This window comes from Schistocerca serialis, chromosome 2 (genome assembly GCF_023864345.2).
Source record: "Schistocerca serialis cubense isolate TAMUIC-IGC-003099 chromosome 2, iqSchSeri2.2, whole genome shotgun sequence".
In the NCBI taxonomy this organism is placed as follows: domain Eukaryota; kingdom Metazoa; phylum Arthropoda; class Insecta; order Orthoptera; family Acrididae; genus Schistocerca; species Schistocerca serialis.
This window is the reverse complement of record NC_064639.1, coordinates 194,275,477-194,294,361: the sequence shown is the minus strand read 5'-3', so window position 1 is coordinate 194,294,361 and position 18,885 is coordinate 194,275,477. Positions and strand designations below refer to the sequence as shown.

General features: G+C 43.4%; 1 protein-coding gene across 1 annotated transcript in view; it reads left to right on the top strand.

The window, feature by feature from the left end:
• The window catches only part of LOC126456928 (uncharacterized), a 126,694-nt gene extending 108,350 nt beyond the window's left edge, over nucleotides 1–18,344 (top strand). Inside the window, exons 2-3 of the mRNA XM_050092862.1 lie at nucleotides 467–622; nucleotides 16,420–18,344. Coding sequence (XP_049948819.1) covers nucleotides 467–622; nucleotides 16,420–16,625 — 362 coding nt within the window. The 3' untranslated portion in view covers nucleotides 16,626–18,344. The remainder of the gene's footprint in view (nucleotides 1–466; nucleotides 623–16,419) is intronic.
• Nucleotides 18,345–18,885: the final 541 nt, after the last annotated feature.

Sequence of the window (18,885 nt, the reverse complement as noted above, 5' to 3'; positions counted from 1 at the left end):
GGACATCAACTTCTGAAAATTTATGGTATCTGATGATGACGATGATGACTGGCTGTGTTATAGCCGGCCGGAGTGGCCGAGCGGTTCTAGGCGCTACAGTCTGGAACCGCGCGACCGCTGCTGTCGCAGGTTCGAATCCTGCCTCGGACATGTGTGTTTGTGATGTCCTTAGGTTAGTTAGGTTTAAGTAGTTCTAAGTTCTAGGTGACTGATATGATGACCTCAGATGTTAAGTCCCATAGTGCTCAGAGCCATTTGAACCATTTGAACTAGCTGTTATAAACTGGTAGTTAATAAATATTTGTTGCATATGTATATTCCTTGTAAATCATGGTAACTGCGGAATAAATATATATGTTTTTTTTTTCAATGGAAACAATGAATACAGTGTACGCCACAGCGAGGTATCGCGGCCAGCGTGAACGTAACGTGTAGCTGACCAGTGTTGTTTTGCTGTGCTTTGCAGACACGCTGCGGTGCTACACGTGCTCGACGGTGGCGAACAAGAACTGCGGCGACCCGTTCAACAAGTCGTACGTGCCGATGACCGACTGTCAGACCGTCGGCGTCACAGGGACTCAGCCCAAGGAGATCCCCGTCTGCAAGAAGGTCAAGCAGAGAGGTACGTGTACGTCCGACCCACGTCCTAATACAGGGTGGATAAAATAAAACTGGCCGGGTACATATTTCATGCGCCTTAATATAGGCACCACATCTTAACGTCAACCTCATCTGGGGTGGGGAAGAAACTTCAAGTTGCCGACATGCACGATTAAAAGACTCTCACATACAGCTTTCGGCCACGGCCTTTGTCATTAAAGAGGGATACACACAACAGTCACACACACACACACACACACACACATACACACACACACAAGCAAACACACCTCACTCACACACGACCACCAACTTCAGCATCTCGGGCCCCACTCGACGTATCTTCTTTACAGTAAATAGCAATCTGTCTTCTCCTACATTGCTGATATTGCTACCTGCAATTTCCGTTGTTTCTACGTTAGGTTGCCTATCACATGGCGCATGAAATTTCTATCCGGACCAGTTATATTCTACACGCCGTGTAAGTGCACACTTTCCACAATGCTGTGGGAAGTTTTGTTGTTGTTGTAGATCCGACACACGTCGCTGTCCTTACTCTATCGCTGTACTACTTTCCCAAAACATTTTTCCAGTCTATTGAAAATATCATTCCTCTGCTTCAGTCTTGGCAATTTGTAAGATAGAATGCACTTCATTAAATTAAAAAAGCTTTTATACTAATTGTTTCAATGGCGGTCACAATTAACCCCTCTCACTTGCTTTGCTTACCTGACCTACATGTAGATATTCAGTGTGTCCATTCTTTGTCGTCGTTTACAACGACATTTCTCGTATCTTCTACCCCGCTGCAGTCCTACGCCAAGATTCTGTTGCGTCCGCTCTATGTACGGATGACCTTCCATGTGCGCCGGTTTTTGTCAAATTTTGTACTTTATTTCTTCAAATTGTTTTTAACTTATTAAACTGTGTGTTCCTGATGAAACAATGTATGTTGTATTAATTGAAGGTAACACTTTTTTAGCCTTGTTTCACAAATTTCATTATTACTGTAAGTCGTAAGCTTTGTGTTATAAGCCCTTTTTCTGGTACACAACTGATTCTAAAGACGCGAATCAGGCAAGCAAAGACAAACACGTCAACTTTATAATCTCTCTTGACTTATACTAAACATATTAGCGAAATACATAGACATTTTTCGCACGTTCCCATTTCAAGTACTGAAAATGATATCTAGAATTTGACCTCGTCTGCTACGCTGATACGCGAGAACATTGCCCCTGAAATTCGCAATGACTGTTTGACAAGACTCCACTTGCATTTCACCAACAAGACGTCGGATTTCCTGTTTTAACTCGCGGATGATTCAAGATACCCGGAAAAAAATCGCAAGGGTTTAAGTCACATGACTTTGTGACCATTGTTAGCCACAACAACGCGAAATAGGCGATCCGGAAACCGCTCAACGCAGTGCGACATTCTGCAGAATCCAAAATTCCCGAACGTTCATTCCAATGAAATGAGGCCACAAAAAATCGTTATAATCGCACGGTATGAGTTTCCATTAACTGTAATAGCTTGTCCAGTCTTATCTTCAAAAATAATAAGGGCCGATGGTGCCACCTACTCAAAAGCGAGGCTGGACCGTCATTCGCTGTAGGTACATTTCCGTCGCTTGAACCATGCAACGTTTTTTTACCCCCAGACATGGCAGTTCTGCTGATTCACAAAATACATTTAAGTGGAAGTGCACATCGTCACTGAGGACGATGCTCCTCCCAAAACCGTTGTCTTTTCAGAAACCAGTGAATATAATGTCGCCATTTTTTTAAGACTGGCTTCTTTCGGCTGCTGCGTAAGGGTGGCAATCGAGATCCACAACGGAAAATTCGCCCTAGTACACTCAATTCTTGCGATCGACGAAGAACCGGTTTCACTGGATTGGACTAACAGCCACACTGTCACGAACCACCAAATGTTTTACAAGGATCAGCCAGAACGAGAGCGCCCAGAATTCTTTAATGTTCATTGTTGAAGCTGTTTTATTGAACTGCAGAATGTTGGTTCATACTAAGCTTCATTGTGCCCTAGAATAGCTCGAAGATGTCCCACTGTTGCTGCATAATTTTGTCCGCTCTGATAAAATATTTTCACTAGTAACACAGGCTGTGCAATAGTAAGTTGCTCCACGGTTAGACACACAATGAAGAAATCCGATAAATTCACACTGAAGCAACAATCGGAATAATTGTGGAAATCGAAATGATAAACAACATTGTAGGCAACCGACAAACAAAAATATATCAGGCGATTCAAAACAGGCGCGCTTATTGAAGGATCCTTTATGTCGTTCACACTGCCACTATGCCTAAACCAACTTCTCTTGTCCACCTCCTCCAGTGAGTGAGCAATGCTGATTCTCTAAACGTCCACTCAACCATGCAGAAATCTTAACGGTCCCCCAGGCTTCACTGCAGTCACTTAATTCATTGTGCAAGAAGTGATTTCTTAGAATAAAACTTTTCAAAATTTACAGAAAAGTTACACAGGTGCATTCAGCTGTCCCTGCTGATAACTTTTATGCAACCCACAACGTCTTCAAAAACCACACGCAAGCATTTCATATTCTTTCGAGCACTTTGCGCAAACTGTTAGTCCTACATAAAAAATGAGCAGGACCTTTTTGTAGGAAATTTAATTAAATTAAATTTTGCGCTGGGATATGTTTTCGCTAGAGGCTGTAGTTTTCGAATTATTCAAGAAAGTTATCTTTAAACACGTTTTTCTTTAACAAATCGAAAACGGTGGCCTTAAGCGAAAATCTTTCCCAGTACAAGATTCAGCTACATTAAATTTCTGCGGGGCTAATAGTTCGCGCGTAGCGAGCGAGAGAATAATTGTGAAAATCTCACACGTGGTTTTTGAGGGTGTTGCGGGCTGCTTGAATCGTATCAGCAGGGGCAGCTGAATCATAGTGTGTACCAGTCGTACCAGGCCTTCTACCTCTGTGGTTTCCACTTAACCATGTACGATTGTCCTGTTCAAGAAACGAAATACTAAAATACATCAGTGTAAAAATCGATCATAAAATAATATGGAAACACGAATGATTACTGCATAAGAGACTACGGCTAATTACTGGCCGAACATGGTGACTGCATGCCCCCATTGCCCTTGTCAATTACACACCACCGAATGGGCAATCCTTCACCTGGATTACTGATCCCCCCAAACTGTGTCACTCCCTCCATGTATTCGAATGTCATCCACTCTTCGTACCTATCGACACTTGTTTATTCTTCACTCCACGAAATGCATACCAAGTCATCACATTCCCTTCCATCTTCAAACGTAATGAACATTTCAATGTGCGCTATACATCCCACAAACTTCATTCTACCAACCCAGTTGCCCAGTTGCTTGCCTACAAACTCGACTCCCCCAAGAAAGACGTTTGTGCACCAATTTTCAGACCTGACAGTTATCATCATCTTGGACAGTTTCCAGCCACTGGCTGGGTCTGTCGGGAACACAAGCCTCTCCATCGTGTTCTGTCTTTCCACCATTCCCCCTCTTCCACCTTCGTCCAGTTCTCTCCTCTTCTCGTCACACATTCCTTCACTCCCTTCACCCATCTATCTCTTGGTCTTCCTCTGGGCCTCTTCCCCTCCAGTTGCAGATCAAACATCCTCTTTGGAATTCTTCCCTCATCCATTCTCTTCATGTGTCCATACCACTGCAGTCTTGATTTTTCTATCCTGTCCTGTACTGGTTCCTCCTTTAGTCTTTCCCTCACATACACATTTCGCAATCTATCTCGTCTTGTTACACTCAACCTGCTCCTCTGGAACTTCATTTCACTAGCCTGTATTCTACTTTTGTCGCTTTTGTGCATTACCCATGTCTCACTTCCGTATGCCAATATGGGGACAAAGTAAGTTCGGTATATAATTCCCTTGGATTTCTGTGGCACCTCCTTGCTCCAAATAAGCCCCCTAATACATTTGTAGAACTGCCCTGCTTTTCTGCACCTTTCATTTATTTCCATTGCGTTTCCCCCCTTACTTTCAATCATGCTTCCCAGGTACTTGAAGTTCTCTACCACTTGTAGTTTTTCCCCTCCACTAGTTATATCCACATTTGGCCTATTCTTCTTCCTTGTTGTGACAATTATTTCACTTTCCTTTGCAGAGAAATGCATTCCATATTGTGCTGCCGTTGCCTCCCATACATCTAACTGCTCTTGCACCTCCTTCTCGCAATTTCCCCATAACATCAGGTCATCGGCAAAAAGCACTGCTTTCACTTTATGATCTCCAATTGCATCTGATACTTGCTGTAGGATTTCATCCATAACAATAATAAACAATAAAGGCGAAAGTGCACTTCTCTGTCGCAGCCCATTTTCCAGCTTGAACCATGCAGTACGTTCCCTCCCCACTTTCACACAACTCTCACTTCCCTCATACATTTTTCTGACTTTTCGTGATATCTCTTCATCTATCCCTTTTGCGTTCAGCACATCCCAGAGCTTGTCCCTACAGATACTGTCATACGCCTTCTCAATATCTAAAAAGGCCATGATTAAGTCCTTCCCGTACTCATAGTGCCTTTCCTGCAGTTGCCTTACCGCAAATATGAGGTCCGTTGTTGATCTTCCCGGTCTGAAACCATACTGCTCCTCTTGCAGTCTACTTTCAATACTGCTTCTTATTCTCTTCTCCAGGATCTTTTCATAGATTTTTCCACAGTGGCATAGCGGGGTGATTCCTCTGTAGTTCTCACATCTCCTTTTATCCCCTTTCTTGAAGATCGGGACTATAATTCCTTTCTTCCAATCCTCAGGAATTCTGTTCTCCTTCCACACCACCCTCAGCACTCTGTATAGCCACTGGGTTCCTACTTCTCCTGCTGCTCGTATCATATCCACTGTTACTTCGTCCCAACCTGGTGCCTTGCCCCCTCTCATCCTCTTTATGGCTTCTTCCACTTCATTCCAAGTTAGATCATCAATTTCCCCACTATTATAATCGTGTGCTGCCTTAGGCTCTCCATCGCTGTTAGTTACCCGCTTGGCGGCATTCAACAGATCTTCAAAGTACTCCTTGCAAATCTTTTTGAGCTAATGCATTTCCTCCACAACTCCTCCAACAACCTGACAGTACTGACACGAAATAAATGAGACTGCTCGTACTGTTAGACAATAATATGTGGCCTGTTAGTTAATTATTATTTTGCGACTTGATATATGTTTTTACGCTATATAGAGTTTTGTCAAAAATCGATCAGCTGAATGACAGACGATAAACTGTTTACTACGGATCCATTATTGCGTTCCAGTCGAAATGTTTGAGGGCTGAGAACTGATACAAAATAAATGACACTGGCCCAGCATAGCTCTGTAGTCACCCACCAAGCATGTTCGATTCATGAAGATAGTCTTCGAGATATTTCGGTCCGCTGCTCAAAACATTTCTGCGTCATCTTGCTCTAGGCCCCGCAGGAGCTGCGTCGTGTTTGCTTTTCCTTCGTAGAGCAAGAACAAGTCTGTGGTAAACTCCTCCCTTACTACCACTGAGCTGGTCGATGTTGGTAAAATTTTGATCCAGTTCAGGCTCGAAAAAGCCCAATACGTCCACGGCAAATAGTGCTTGAGTAATGAGAGTAGTATCGTGTTTTTTGTGTTGTAGTTGTATACCAACACTTATTTCCGACCATACACATACAGTTTCGCAGGAGAGCTTCTGTTAAGTTTGGAAGGTAGGAGACGAGGTACTGGCAGAAGTATAGCTGTGAGGAGGGGGCGTGATTCGTGCTTGGGTAGCTCAGTTGGTAGAGCACTTGCCCGCGATAAACAAAGGTCCCGAGTTCGAGGCTCGGTCCGGCATGCAGTTTTAATCTACCAGGAAGTTTCATACACATACACATTGTCCGTATTTATTTATTTATTTATGCATTTATTTCACCCAACAAGGTTAGGGATTTCAGGCCCTCTCTTATAGCTAACCAGAGATCCTCAGTGAGTATGAGCAATATATAATTACAACATTAATAATATAAGTAGTCATAAAAATGTGGAATTTAATAAATGTCAGTCCTATTGATACTAAGCGACATCCTCATTGCATTCTTGTCGAATGTGAGAAATGTCACTTAACACGTATGATAGCAGTACAGAAAGAAGTTGACTGGTCAAAGGAACAACGAGAAACAAAAGAGTAAGATCAGTAGATGAAATGGAAGGAAGAAGAGAGAACTAGAAAGGGATGAGAAAAGCATGGATAACTTACAGTGTGACAGAGATACCGGTTTTCTGTTGGACAGAAAGACTGCAAGGTGGTTTTGGATAAGATGCAAGTTACAGGGTAATTTGTTCCACAATCGCATGACTGAAAGGTGCAGCAGATGAACAATAATTATTTTTGAATCATCATTCTCTTGACTGGTTTGATGCGGCCCGCCACGAATTCCTCTCCTATGCCAACCTCTTCATGTGAGTGTAGCACTTGGAATCTACGTCCTCTATTATTTGCTGGATGTATTCCAATACCTGTCTTCCTCTACAGATTTTATCCTCTGCAGTCATCTCTAGTACCGTGGAAGGTATTCCCTGATGTCTTGACGGATGTCCTACCATCCTGTCCCATCTTCTTGTCAGTGTTTTCCATGTATTCTTTTACTCACCCATTCTCCAGAGAACTTCCTCATACCTTTCCTTACCAGTCCACTTAATTTTCTACATTTTTATCGCTTGCTTATATAGAATTTGTCGATTACTACCACCATCAGCGATGACAACTCGCAAGAATATTGACTAAGTAACTCACTTCGATCACGCTTAATACTCGTATTGGCTACGGCATTCACATTCATTTTATTGCTTATTTTAGAACTATTCTCCTTTTTCTATGATAAACCGTGTTTTAACATTCACAACAGAGCGCTCAGAACAGTACTGACCACTTATTGGCTGTGGCAGTATTCATGACATAGTTGCACAGAACAAGAGTAAATTCGACCGCCATCATTCGTGACTCCTTCCATAGTCCCAGTGGCACATGCTGATGCACGTCTTCAATGGATCGAACGATAGAAGAACCGGCTGACAGAAGGCAAATAGTCTGGTCCGAAGATGACGATGACGATTATGATGATGTTTACTTTGTGCGGAGCTCAACTGCGCAGTCATCAGCGCCCGCGATCCGAAGATGCAAGGTGCCCAGTGAGGAGGCATTTTACCCTTAGAGTGTGGAGAACGTGGTTTATTTCGGAAGTGATTTTGTGATAATTGTGTTTTCAGTACCATGACCTGACCCCATTCGGTCATCTAAATGTGAACGTGACATTTATTCCAAAACTCGAGGATGCTCTTAACACTCCTGTTTTCCAAGATGATAATAGCCACATTCATGGGCCTTCACACAAACTTTGTTGAACGAACAACTGGGCACCCTATCCAACATCCTATGGTCTGCTAAATCATCCATTCTTAATTCCATATAAAACGTCTGGGTCTATTTGGAATAGCGGTTTATTCATAGCAATCAACGTCCCCACGAATTGGTGCCTCTATGGGATCCTCATGGGACGTAGGTACAAGGAACGTAACACAAAAGAAACCTTGGGAACAGAACGAATACTTCAGCTGAGTGACTAAAGGAAGAAGTACAGAAACGTTCAGAGAAAGACAGGAATAAAGCAACACAAATCACTTAGGAATGAAATAAATAGGAAGTGCAGAGCGAGAAAGGCGAAATGACTGCGGGAAAAATGTGAAGATATCGAAAAAGAAATGATGGTCGGAAGAACTGACTCAACATGTAGAAAAGTCTAAACAATCTTTGGTGAATTCAAAAGGAAGGGTGGTAACATTAAGAATGCAGAGGAAATTCGACTGTTAAACGGAGAGGAAAGAGTACGCTGGAGGCCTCTGTGAGGAGGAGGAATTGTCGAGTGGGTTGGTAAAAGAAACGGGAGTCGATATGGAATACATAGAGTATCCAGTATTACAGTCAGAATTTAAAAGACCTCTGGAATACTTGGCGTAAAACGTAGCAGAAGGGATAGATAAATTCCTTCGGAATTTCTACAATCATTGGATGAAATGGCAACCAAACGATTATTCAAGTTCTATGAGACTGGAGGGATAACATCACACTTTCGGAATAATTGCGTCCATACAATTTCGAAGCTATCAATGGCAGACAGATGTGAAAACTATCCCACAATCAGGTTAATATCTTTTGGATGCAAGCTGCTGACAATAATAATATGCAGAAGAAAGGAAAAGAAAAGTGTGGCTCTGTTAGATGACAATCAGTTTGGCTTTAGGAAAGATATAGATACCAGAGCGATCTAGAAAAAGCGTTCGACGATGTGAAGTAGTTCAACATGTTCGGTATATTAAGAGAAACAAGAGTAACCTACAGGAAAAAACGGGTGATATATAGTATGTACAAGAACCAAGAGGGAAGACTGTGAACTAAGTGCTTGGATTAAAAGAGTGTAAGACAGGGATTCAGTGTTTCATCCCTACTGTTCAACCTGAGCACCTAAGAAGAGATGATGTAAACAAAAGACAGTTTCAAGATTGGGATTAAAATTCATGGTGAAAATTATTAATGATAAGATTCGCTGATGACATTGCTATCCTTATTGAAACTGAAGAAGAGTTTTTAATGGAATGAACAGTACGTAATATGGACTGAGAGTAATCCAGAAAAAGGAAAAAGTAATGAGATGTTGCAGAAATTACAACTGCGATAAACTTAACATCAAAATAGATGGTTCCAAAGTAGACGAAGTTAAGGAAGCAAAATATCCCATGACGAACGAAGCAAGGAGGACGGAAGGGGTATTCCTGGCCAAAAGAATTCTACTAGTACCAAACATCGGCCTTAATTTGAAGGAGAAATTTCTGAGAATGTACGTTTGGAGTACAGAACCGTATAGTAGTGAGTCATTGACAGTGGAAAATCGGAGCACAAGGGAGTCTAAGAGTTTCAAATGTGGTTTTACAGAAGAATGTCGAAAATTAGGTGGGTTGGTCAGATAGGGACTGAGGAGGTTCTCCGCATAAGCGGCGAATAAGGGAACATATGGGAAACACTGCCAAAAAGGAGGGCTAGGATAACAGAACATCTATTAAGAAACAGGGAATAACCTTAATGGTACAAGATGGAACTGAAGAGTGTAAAAACTGTAGGGTAAGACAGAGTTCGGAATACATCCAATAAATAATTCAGGACGTAGCGCGTAAGTACTACGTTGAGATTGACACTGGAGAGGGATCCGTGTGGGCCGCATTAGACTAGTCAGAAGACTGATGATGGAAAAGAAATGAGTTCTAACCATCAAAGACTGGCCTCGTATGGTTATGGCATACCTGAAAGAAGCTCTTGGACGAACTGAGGCCATTGCAATTGCTGGAGCCGTGCTTACACGGTATCAAAGCGATGTCTCCTTTCTGTTGGGGTGCTTTTAATTTTTTTTGTGGCAGTTATGTTTCAGGAAACAGCCGACTTGTCTGCCTAGCAGTTAACCTTTATCTTGATAAACCGGAGTATGTTTCCGGGAGACAGTATTCTAATGTACTGATTGCAACCGAATCAAACAACAAAATTTCTCAATTTAAAGCGAGATAATCGTGTCCCCAGCCTGCTAGCAACCTATTCCAGCTGGTTGGCCGAATTCCGGCAGTCAATTGTTTATAGGCAGTAATACCAAAGTGTAACATACCCTGTATACCGTCACGACACTCCTGCTCATTTTTGCTATACATCGCGACAGCAGCCCTCCAAGCGGACAGAAAGCTAAACTTCTGAATGTGATACCGGACAAGTATGACTAATATGGCTTATACTGATTCGTAACATAGCTCTTACAATGAGGGAGCGTATGTAGTGCCATAAAGTCGAAACTGACTGTAGAATAACACCTCATTTACCTTCCTTCAGTTTCCTAAAAACCCTGGGAGATACGAAACGGTACTTTAAAGGACAGTTTATTCACGAGTTTCTTGTAACCTACAGATATTAAACGAAGAATGTCGTTTTCTTTAAAAAACGAAAAAAGTGTAGTAAACAGCTAAAGACCTGACTTTTGCAGAGAGAGTCGTGCACCTAACAACAACATGAAGTTTTCTTCACTGCACTTCCAGTCAAATCAGTGTACATGGAACTTAGATAACTTGTATGGAATGGGAATACCTACATTATTTAAGGTGCCAAATAAGCCACCACAAGTGTGGCTGAAGGGAAAGCTACACAGGTGTAATATTAAAATGTCAAAGGCAATAAAACTATTTCCGAACACAGAAGAAACCGATTCCACAATGGTTGATACATCTGAACTATAAACGTCAAGAATCTGCAACACATCCGCTTTCGAAGCATAAGTAATTACATGTACAAAAATATTCGTGGAATTAAAAAGTCGAGTGCAGTGTAAGATTATGTGAATCACTGAAGCACAAGCACTCCGTCTTCAGGCCACGAGTGGCCCATCGGGACCATCCGACCGCCGTGTCATCCTCAGATGAGGAATGTGAATCACTGAGCTCCATGCAAAATTGTTACGTGTCAAGGAATGTGCCTACCAAAATAAGAACAGACAACAAAAGAAACATACTTCTTATGCCTGAAATATTTGTTTTTATTTCCTTGCTTTCAGACGAGTAAGCTGTGATTATAGTCACTGAATCAGAGAAACTCCTCGGTTTTAACATTTACTTCACGATCATTCATGTCTTCTAATCATTTACTAATGCTCGGAACGCAAAAATATAACTATTTCGTTAATTAAGTAGAAAATAATTAAAAACAAACATTCATCTTACGGTTGAGTTTCTCGCCGCTACGGGCATTAGTGTCGTTCCAACTGTCAGGCGGTAACACTTTTCACAGCAGGAGTGTCGCGACTGTATACTCGTATGTTAGACGGTAGTGCTATCTTTAACTGATCCACTAGTGACTCCGCCAAATACGGCAGCGCTTGAAGGCATTTCTGCCGGGCCAGCTGACCCGTTGCTCCTCCGACATCCTGTCGTTTTGAAATCCTGATGAGAAAGACTAGACGCTCGCTTAAATGACGCGTGCTCGCACACGCCAGTGGTGTAGTGTTCCCCGAGACTTGACGAAAATGGTTGCCGAACCTCGGGTTTCGGCCTCAAGTTACAAGAGCCTGAGATCGCCCAGCCCTGTCCGCCGACAAAGGAAAGCACGCACTGAGGCGAGGCCCCTGTGTCGGTCTCCATCAGCGCCAAAAGGCAACAAGAGCTCCGCGTTACTGATAGATGCAACGGTTCTCCGGAGAGCTTTGGCCACCTTCCTCCGCGAGACATAGGAGAAAGTTGAAAAACCTGCAGACTTCGAGAAGAAATGGAAATGGCTCTGAGCACTATGGGACTTAACAGCTATGGTCATCAGTCCCCTGGAACTTAGAACTACTTAAACCTAACTAACCTATGGACATCACACAACACCCAGTCATCACGAGGCAGAGAAAATCCCTGACCCCACCGGGAATCGAACCCGGGAACCCGGGCGCGGGAAGCGAGAACGCTACCGCACGACCACGAGCTCCGGACACTTCGAGAAGAGCACCAAAATTTTGATTCCAAGAGAAGCATCCGTTTAATAAATCATGATTGCAAAGTAGTGACAGAAATTATTTATGGAAGCATGAAAAAACTGTTAAAAGCAGATCTCTGGGAAAATCATTTTGTGTTCCAGAGAAATGTAGGAACACAAAGAATAATGCTAAGAGCTACATTTATATCACAAGTAGATTAAGGGAAGCCTTTTGACAACGTTGATTGGAACCCACTCTTTAAAAGTCTGAAGATAGCAGGGATAAAGTGCAACTACACGCACTCCAGACTCCAATCGACTTCTTCTTCCAGACAGTGAAATTCTATCAGCTAAACTGTCCCACACCAGGGTTCCTCTTTCCCCCTTCACTCTCCATCTTTCTCTATCGTTTTCCTCTTCATAATCCGACCGTGTGCACACCTCAATCTCCCTCCTTTTGTCTCTCAACATCCAACCCAACACGTACCCTAATCTCCACAGATACTACCTAATGGATCCATTTGCTTATACCCAGACCCTACACGCCGCCCTCGCCTCTCACAGTTTAGTATAAGGACATTGCTTCCTTTTTTAAATCGTCACATGCCTGCAGTATTTGGTGACCGGGTGACTGTTTTAGGCTACATCTGCACTGTGTCTGTAACCCTCTCGAACCGATGCTGGGCGACCATCGCACGACATTGGAATGAAAACAAACATCAAGACTACAATATAAGTGCCTACAATGGAAACAGAAGCATGATACGACAGCTGATGACTCCCGATTAGCGAGCGACGAGTTGACGGACCAAACATGTATGTTTCCAGTCCGATATCTCAACCCGAAGGAACATAACGACGGCGAATATTGACTATGTGCAGCTCTTACATAATTGCTCGTTAACAGTTCTTTATTGGTAATACCCGACATGAGTATGAAAAAGTTACTGCACGAAGTTAATTTTGTTCACTTGTGATACAAGTTTTTCTTCTGCTCTCTTACATACCATGAAGTTACTGGCCTAGTATATCTTTCTTTTGCATTCAAAACTGCGATTAAACGCTTCTGTAGTCATACGGTGGTAGCTTTTGAATTTATCTGAGTAATTTAGTAAAGGTCGGAAAGTTTCAGAAAGTTCCCTTCTAGATCTTTTTTCATTACACTGCTGCACTCGTACACTTTTGTTATCCTCTTATTAAGGAGAATGCTGTTCTTCAGCAGAAGACGACACAGAAGAATCATATTCAGTCACTCATGGTACCTCCACAACACAACTGCAACTGCTTTTTAGTGGGGCGTTAACTGGGGCCAATGTAGGCACTCACGATGGACGACGTCGGTCGACAATCGGTCTACATCGGGTCAGGAGAAATAAGAATCCAATATATACACCTCAGCAAAAGTTTGGAATATCACATAGTTTACTACATTGACATCTTATTGCACACTCATTGCATTGAGGTATGACAATGCATTATTAAAAAATAAACATAATTCCTTCTGAAAACAAGAAAGATTTTGGGAAGTTACAAAAAAATCATCACCAAACAAAGCATTACAGCTTCCGTCTGTCTTTAGTAGTGAGTATGTCCTCCACACACTCGGATGAGTTCTTCCACTCTGCGAGGCATGCTCTGGATGAGAACATTAAGTTTACCTTGGGGTATGAAGTCCCACTCCTCAGTGGCGACTTCAGTGAGGTCCTGCAGATTGTCAGGTGGATTCGGACGCTGTGCAATGGCCAACAGGTCCTTCACATGCTCAATTGCAGTCAAAGTGCCGTAGGTGGGAATTAGAGGGGTCCGCCGTCCCATCATTATTGCAGCCCAGAACATAACACTTCCACCTGCAAACGGATAGACTTCCTGAACGTATCGGCTTCATGGTGTTATTTAACGTTTCTCCAAACCCTGACACGTCAAAATTTCGGCCTGAAACCAATTCTGGTCTCGTCAGCAAGCAAGACATTACTCCATTTTGCATTGGTCCGATGTTGATGCGCGATTGCATCGGTTCTATTGGTTCAGTGCAAAACCTCTGACTGGTCTCCTGGAATGAAGACCATCTTGATGCAACCTTCTACGCACTGTGTGGTCTGAGATACGAATCCTTGTTGCTTGGGAGAAGTCATTTCCAGTATGTTTGGCAATCGATGTTGGGCGCCTGCGAACCGACAGTTAGAGGAAACGACCCTGCATTGGTGTTATACGAGGACGACCACTGCAAGATTTGTCGTTCACATCTCCCGTCTCTCCGTATTTTCTCCACACCTTAGACACACCACTTTGAGTGACATGTAACCGATCGGCAGCATCTTGCTGTATATGACTTTATCAAAGTGTTGTATGCCCCCATGTGGCAAATTAAACTACTGGCCATTAAAATTGCTACACCACGAAGATGACGTGCTACAGACGCGAAATTTAACCGACACGAAGACGATGCTGTGATATGCAAATGATTAGCGAGCATTCACACAAGGTTGGCGCCGGTGGCGACACCTACAACGAGCTGACGTGAGGAAATTCCAACCGATTTCTCATACGCAAACAGCAGTTGACCGGTGTTGCCTGGTGAAACGTTGTTGTGATGCCTCGTGTAAGGAGGAGAAATGCGTACCATCACGTTTCCGACTTTGATAAAGGTCGGATTGTAGCCTATCGCGATTGCGGTTTATCGTATCGCGACATTGCTGCTCGCGTTGGTCGAGATCCAATGACTGTTAGCAGAATATGGAATCAGTGGATTCAGGAGGGTAATACCGAACGCCGTGCTGGATCCCAACGGTCTCGTATCACTAGCAGTCGAGATGGTTCAAATGGCTCTGAGCACTATGGGACTCAACTGCTGAGGTCATTAGTCCCCTAGAACTTAGAACTACTTAAACCTAACTAACCTAAGGACATCACAAACATCCATGCCCGAGGCAGGATTCGAACCTGCGACCGTAGCGGTCTTGCGGTTGCAGACTGCAGCGCCTTTAACCGCACGGCCACTTCGGCCGGCATGACGGTGAACGCACATTGGAAGCATGTAATCGTCATCGCCATACTGGCGTATCACCCGGCGTGATGGTATGGGGTGCCATTGGTTACACGTCTCGGTCACCTCTTGTTCGCACTGACGGCACTTTGAACAGTGGACGTTACATTTCAGATGTGTTACGACCCGTAGCTCTACCCTTCATTCGATCCCTGCGAAACCCTACATTTCAGCAGGATAATGCACGACCGCTTGTTGCAGGTCCCGTACGGGCCTTTCTGGATACGGAAAATGTTCGACTGCTGCCCTAGCCTGCACATTCTCCAGATCTCTCACCAATTGAAAACGCCTGGTCAATGGTGACCGAGCAACTGGCTCGTCACAATACGCCAGTCACTACTCTTGATGAACTGTGCTATCGTGTCGATCCTGCATGGGCAGCTGTACCTGTACAGGCCACCCAAGCTCTGTTTGACTCAATGCCCAGGCGTATCAAGATCGTTATTAGGGCCAGAGGTGGTTGTTCTGGGTACTGATTTCTCAGGATCTATGTACCCAAATTTCGTGGAAATGTAATCACATGTCAGTTCTAGTATAAGATATTTGTCCAATGAATACCCGTTTATCATCTGCATTTCATCTTGGTGTAGCAATTTTAATGGCTAGTAGTGTACTACTGTGCTGAACACAAACAGAATGCAGCTGTTGTTGATACCGGACTGCTCGCGGTGTGCCGCTGCGGCAGCAGTATGTTTACATGAATGGTTTGTTGGTTGGTTGGTTGATTTGGGGCAGGGGACCAAACAGCGAGGTCATCGGTTCCATCGGATTAGTTAAGGGTGGGGAAGGAAGTCGGCCATGCCGTATCAACGACACCATCCCGGTATTTACCTGAAGCGACTTAGGGAAATCACGGAAAACCTAAAACAGGATGGCCAGGCGCGGGTTTGTACCGTCGTCCTCCCAAATGCGAGTCCAGTGAGCTAACCACTGCTCCACCTCGCTCGGTACATGCCTGGGAAATGGTCTCAAAGCATGCCAATAGAAAACACCTTCCAGTGTGTGAGTTCTAACTGGAAAATGCAAGAAGTGCATACGTCAGTGAGACCTCTAATATCGTGTATGTCATTTTATTCCAACCTTTTGTTGAACATTGGAGGTATAGCCTTAACCATTTGGTAATAAACGAGATTTCTCCTCTGTTATACAAGGTTTATTACTAGGTCTTTTACCTTTTTGATCCTCTGCTGCCACACGTCACTCTTGTGAAAGATCCTTCGGCCAACAATGTGTCTTTGGTGTTGGCAGTGAACAACGGCGACCTCCAGACGGTGCGCTCCTGTGCGTGGGTGAAGCCCGAGGACCCGTGCCCTCCTTCGCCGTCCGGCGCCTACATCCGCGAGGAGGAGTGCTCCACCTGCACGGGCGACCTCTGCAACGGCGCCGGCGTCGCGACGCCCCTCGTGCTGCCGCTGCTCGGCGTCGCCGCAGTCGCCGCCTACTCGGCACTGTGATCGCCCACCCCGTTTCTCTGGGCGTGGGGCTGCAGGGCTGGTTGGACTCGACTCCTTATAGTTAACCACCGCTTCAGTGCTCGAAACCTTGTGCACACCGACCTCCTTCCCATGATGTTCAAACCCTCCCACCAGCATTCCACCACCGCTGTCGGCGGAACCCAATACTGTATCCCCGTGGGACTCCTGTCACCACACTCTCTCGAGCTTCGATTTTGGAGTTCCACAGTACGAGAAAGGTGCTAAGATCAGAATATTTTATGTCGGTAAACTTCCTTACATAAAATATAGAGCGATACTTAACTTCTCAGCATCTCTCCTGTGCCAATTTGGAGCACAACATGTCACTGCGATCACCATCGGCCATTTTAAAACTCTCGTGTGTTGTGGAGGAGCTCCTCACACCTACAAAATTTTGTTAGGTCACATCACTCCGAGAAACTCCGGGAGAAAATTCTAGGGCAATTCGAATATAAGAAACTATCGGTCGCGAAATGCAAACCACAGTAAAAATCAAAACTGCTTTCTTTACACCAGTTAGCTACGCCTTCCAGCTGCTTCTCTACACAGTCGCCAGTACGACTTAGACATCTTCCGTAGCGTTAAACCAACTCACATTACCCTCGCCATAGAAAGGAGCCTCCTGTGCTTTCCTTCAATTTTCAACTTTTGACTACAACTGATTGTTTGTGCCACAATTTTGTCTTCGTAGCCAGTGGTTCATTTGAACAGAGATAAAAATCAGAGGGAGCCAAGTCCAGACTGTGCAGTGGGTGATGAAATACTTCACATCGAAAACGCTGCAGTAGCGTCGTCATTGCCTCCGCAGTGTACGGCCGGGAACTGTCATGAAGTAGGAAACGTACAACAGCTATGTTATGTGGGGTTGCATGAAATCAGGCGAAATCTCTCGGCAGGCACCCGTAGTTGGCGGGAGACACTATTTTTTAGCCATCTTTATGCGCTCACAGTGCGCTCATAACGGAAAAGAGCGATGTGACACTGTCTACGGGCATACTAGAGACACTGCCCAACACATCTGCAAAAGCGTTATTGGATTTTCGGATTTTCACTGTAGTTTCCATTTCGCGATCGATCGTTCCTTAATTTCCGAACAGCCTTCGTAATTTGTAAGCAGTGCGATGTCTGTAAGAGGATACAAAGGTGAATAGCTGAATGACCAGACGTTCGGAACGACTCTGATACCAAGCAATTATTGTACTATTACTTAAGACATATAAACTTCTATGAAAGTACAATACTCATTAAAAAGTATGAAAATCGTATTTCTGGCGGTATTGTCCCAGTCATTTACCTATAGTTCCAAATGGTGAACAATTAGGGATATTTTATAGGTCGCACTCACTCGACATTTTGCGACTGTATGTAAGAGTACAGAAGTCATTTTTCCCTTTATCGCACCCAAAGCACTGAAGCACACACTTTTCTTTGTTTTAAGCACGAGGTTTCTTAGTGTCTAACACTTACATACAGAAAATCATTGGACATAGAGTATAAGGTTTAAGTATTCTGAAATATTTTATTGTGATATTTCAACAAATACAAATATTTCTGTATTATGTATCTTTAAAGATGTATCTAGAGTGTACAAAAGGCTTAAACTTTAAAATACTACGTAACTGTAATTACTTTTTGTAATTAGATTATTTACTAATTCATGTAACAAATTAATAAACTGTACGTGTTGTGAACAAAACACTGAACGTCGTTTTCTTATTTATTACCATGCCAGTGACATGTAGAACATGTGCACACAAAATAGTTACACCAAAAGAATCATTTTAAATGGAATGGGAACTAGGATGAATGAGGAAGGTTCATGGTGTAGCCTGTAAGCCGCCACCTCATCTTGCCATATTTCTTTGGTTATTAACAACCGGAAATATAATTAAAGGCAATCGGAATTTATTTGGTTGTTAGTGAAGAACTAACATACAGGTAATCTGGTGAAAGTTAAGAAACGTGGCTGAGTCACTAGTACCAACTCCATGTCCTTAGTTAAGTTTTTTTATTCTGTACACCAAAAAACCAATCAAAGTTGCAAATTTCACTTTTATTTACTTTATCACCCATTTTCAAATCATTCAGATATCCAAAGTGGTTATTTCCAAAAATAGCATGTCAAAAAATACATAAGTATTATGAAGTGGAAATGAACAGTTACAGCGCGTACAGCCGCTGAAAGTTCGTTAAGTTTTCTTATTGTTCACTGCGTCTCAGTACATAAGAGTATGCACAC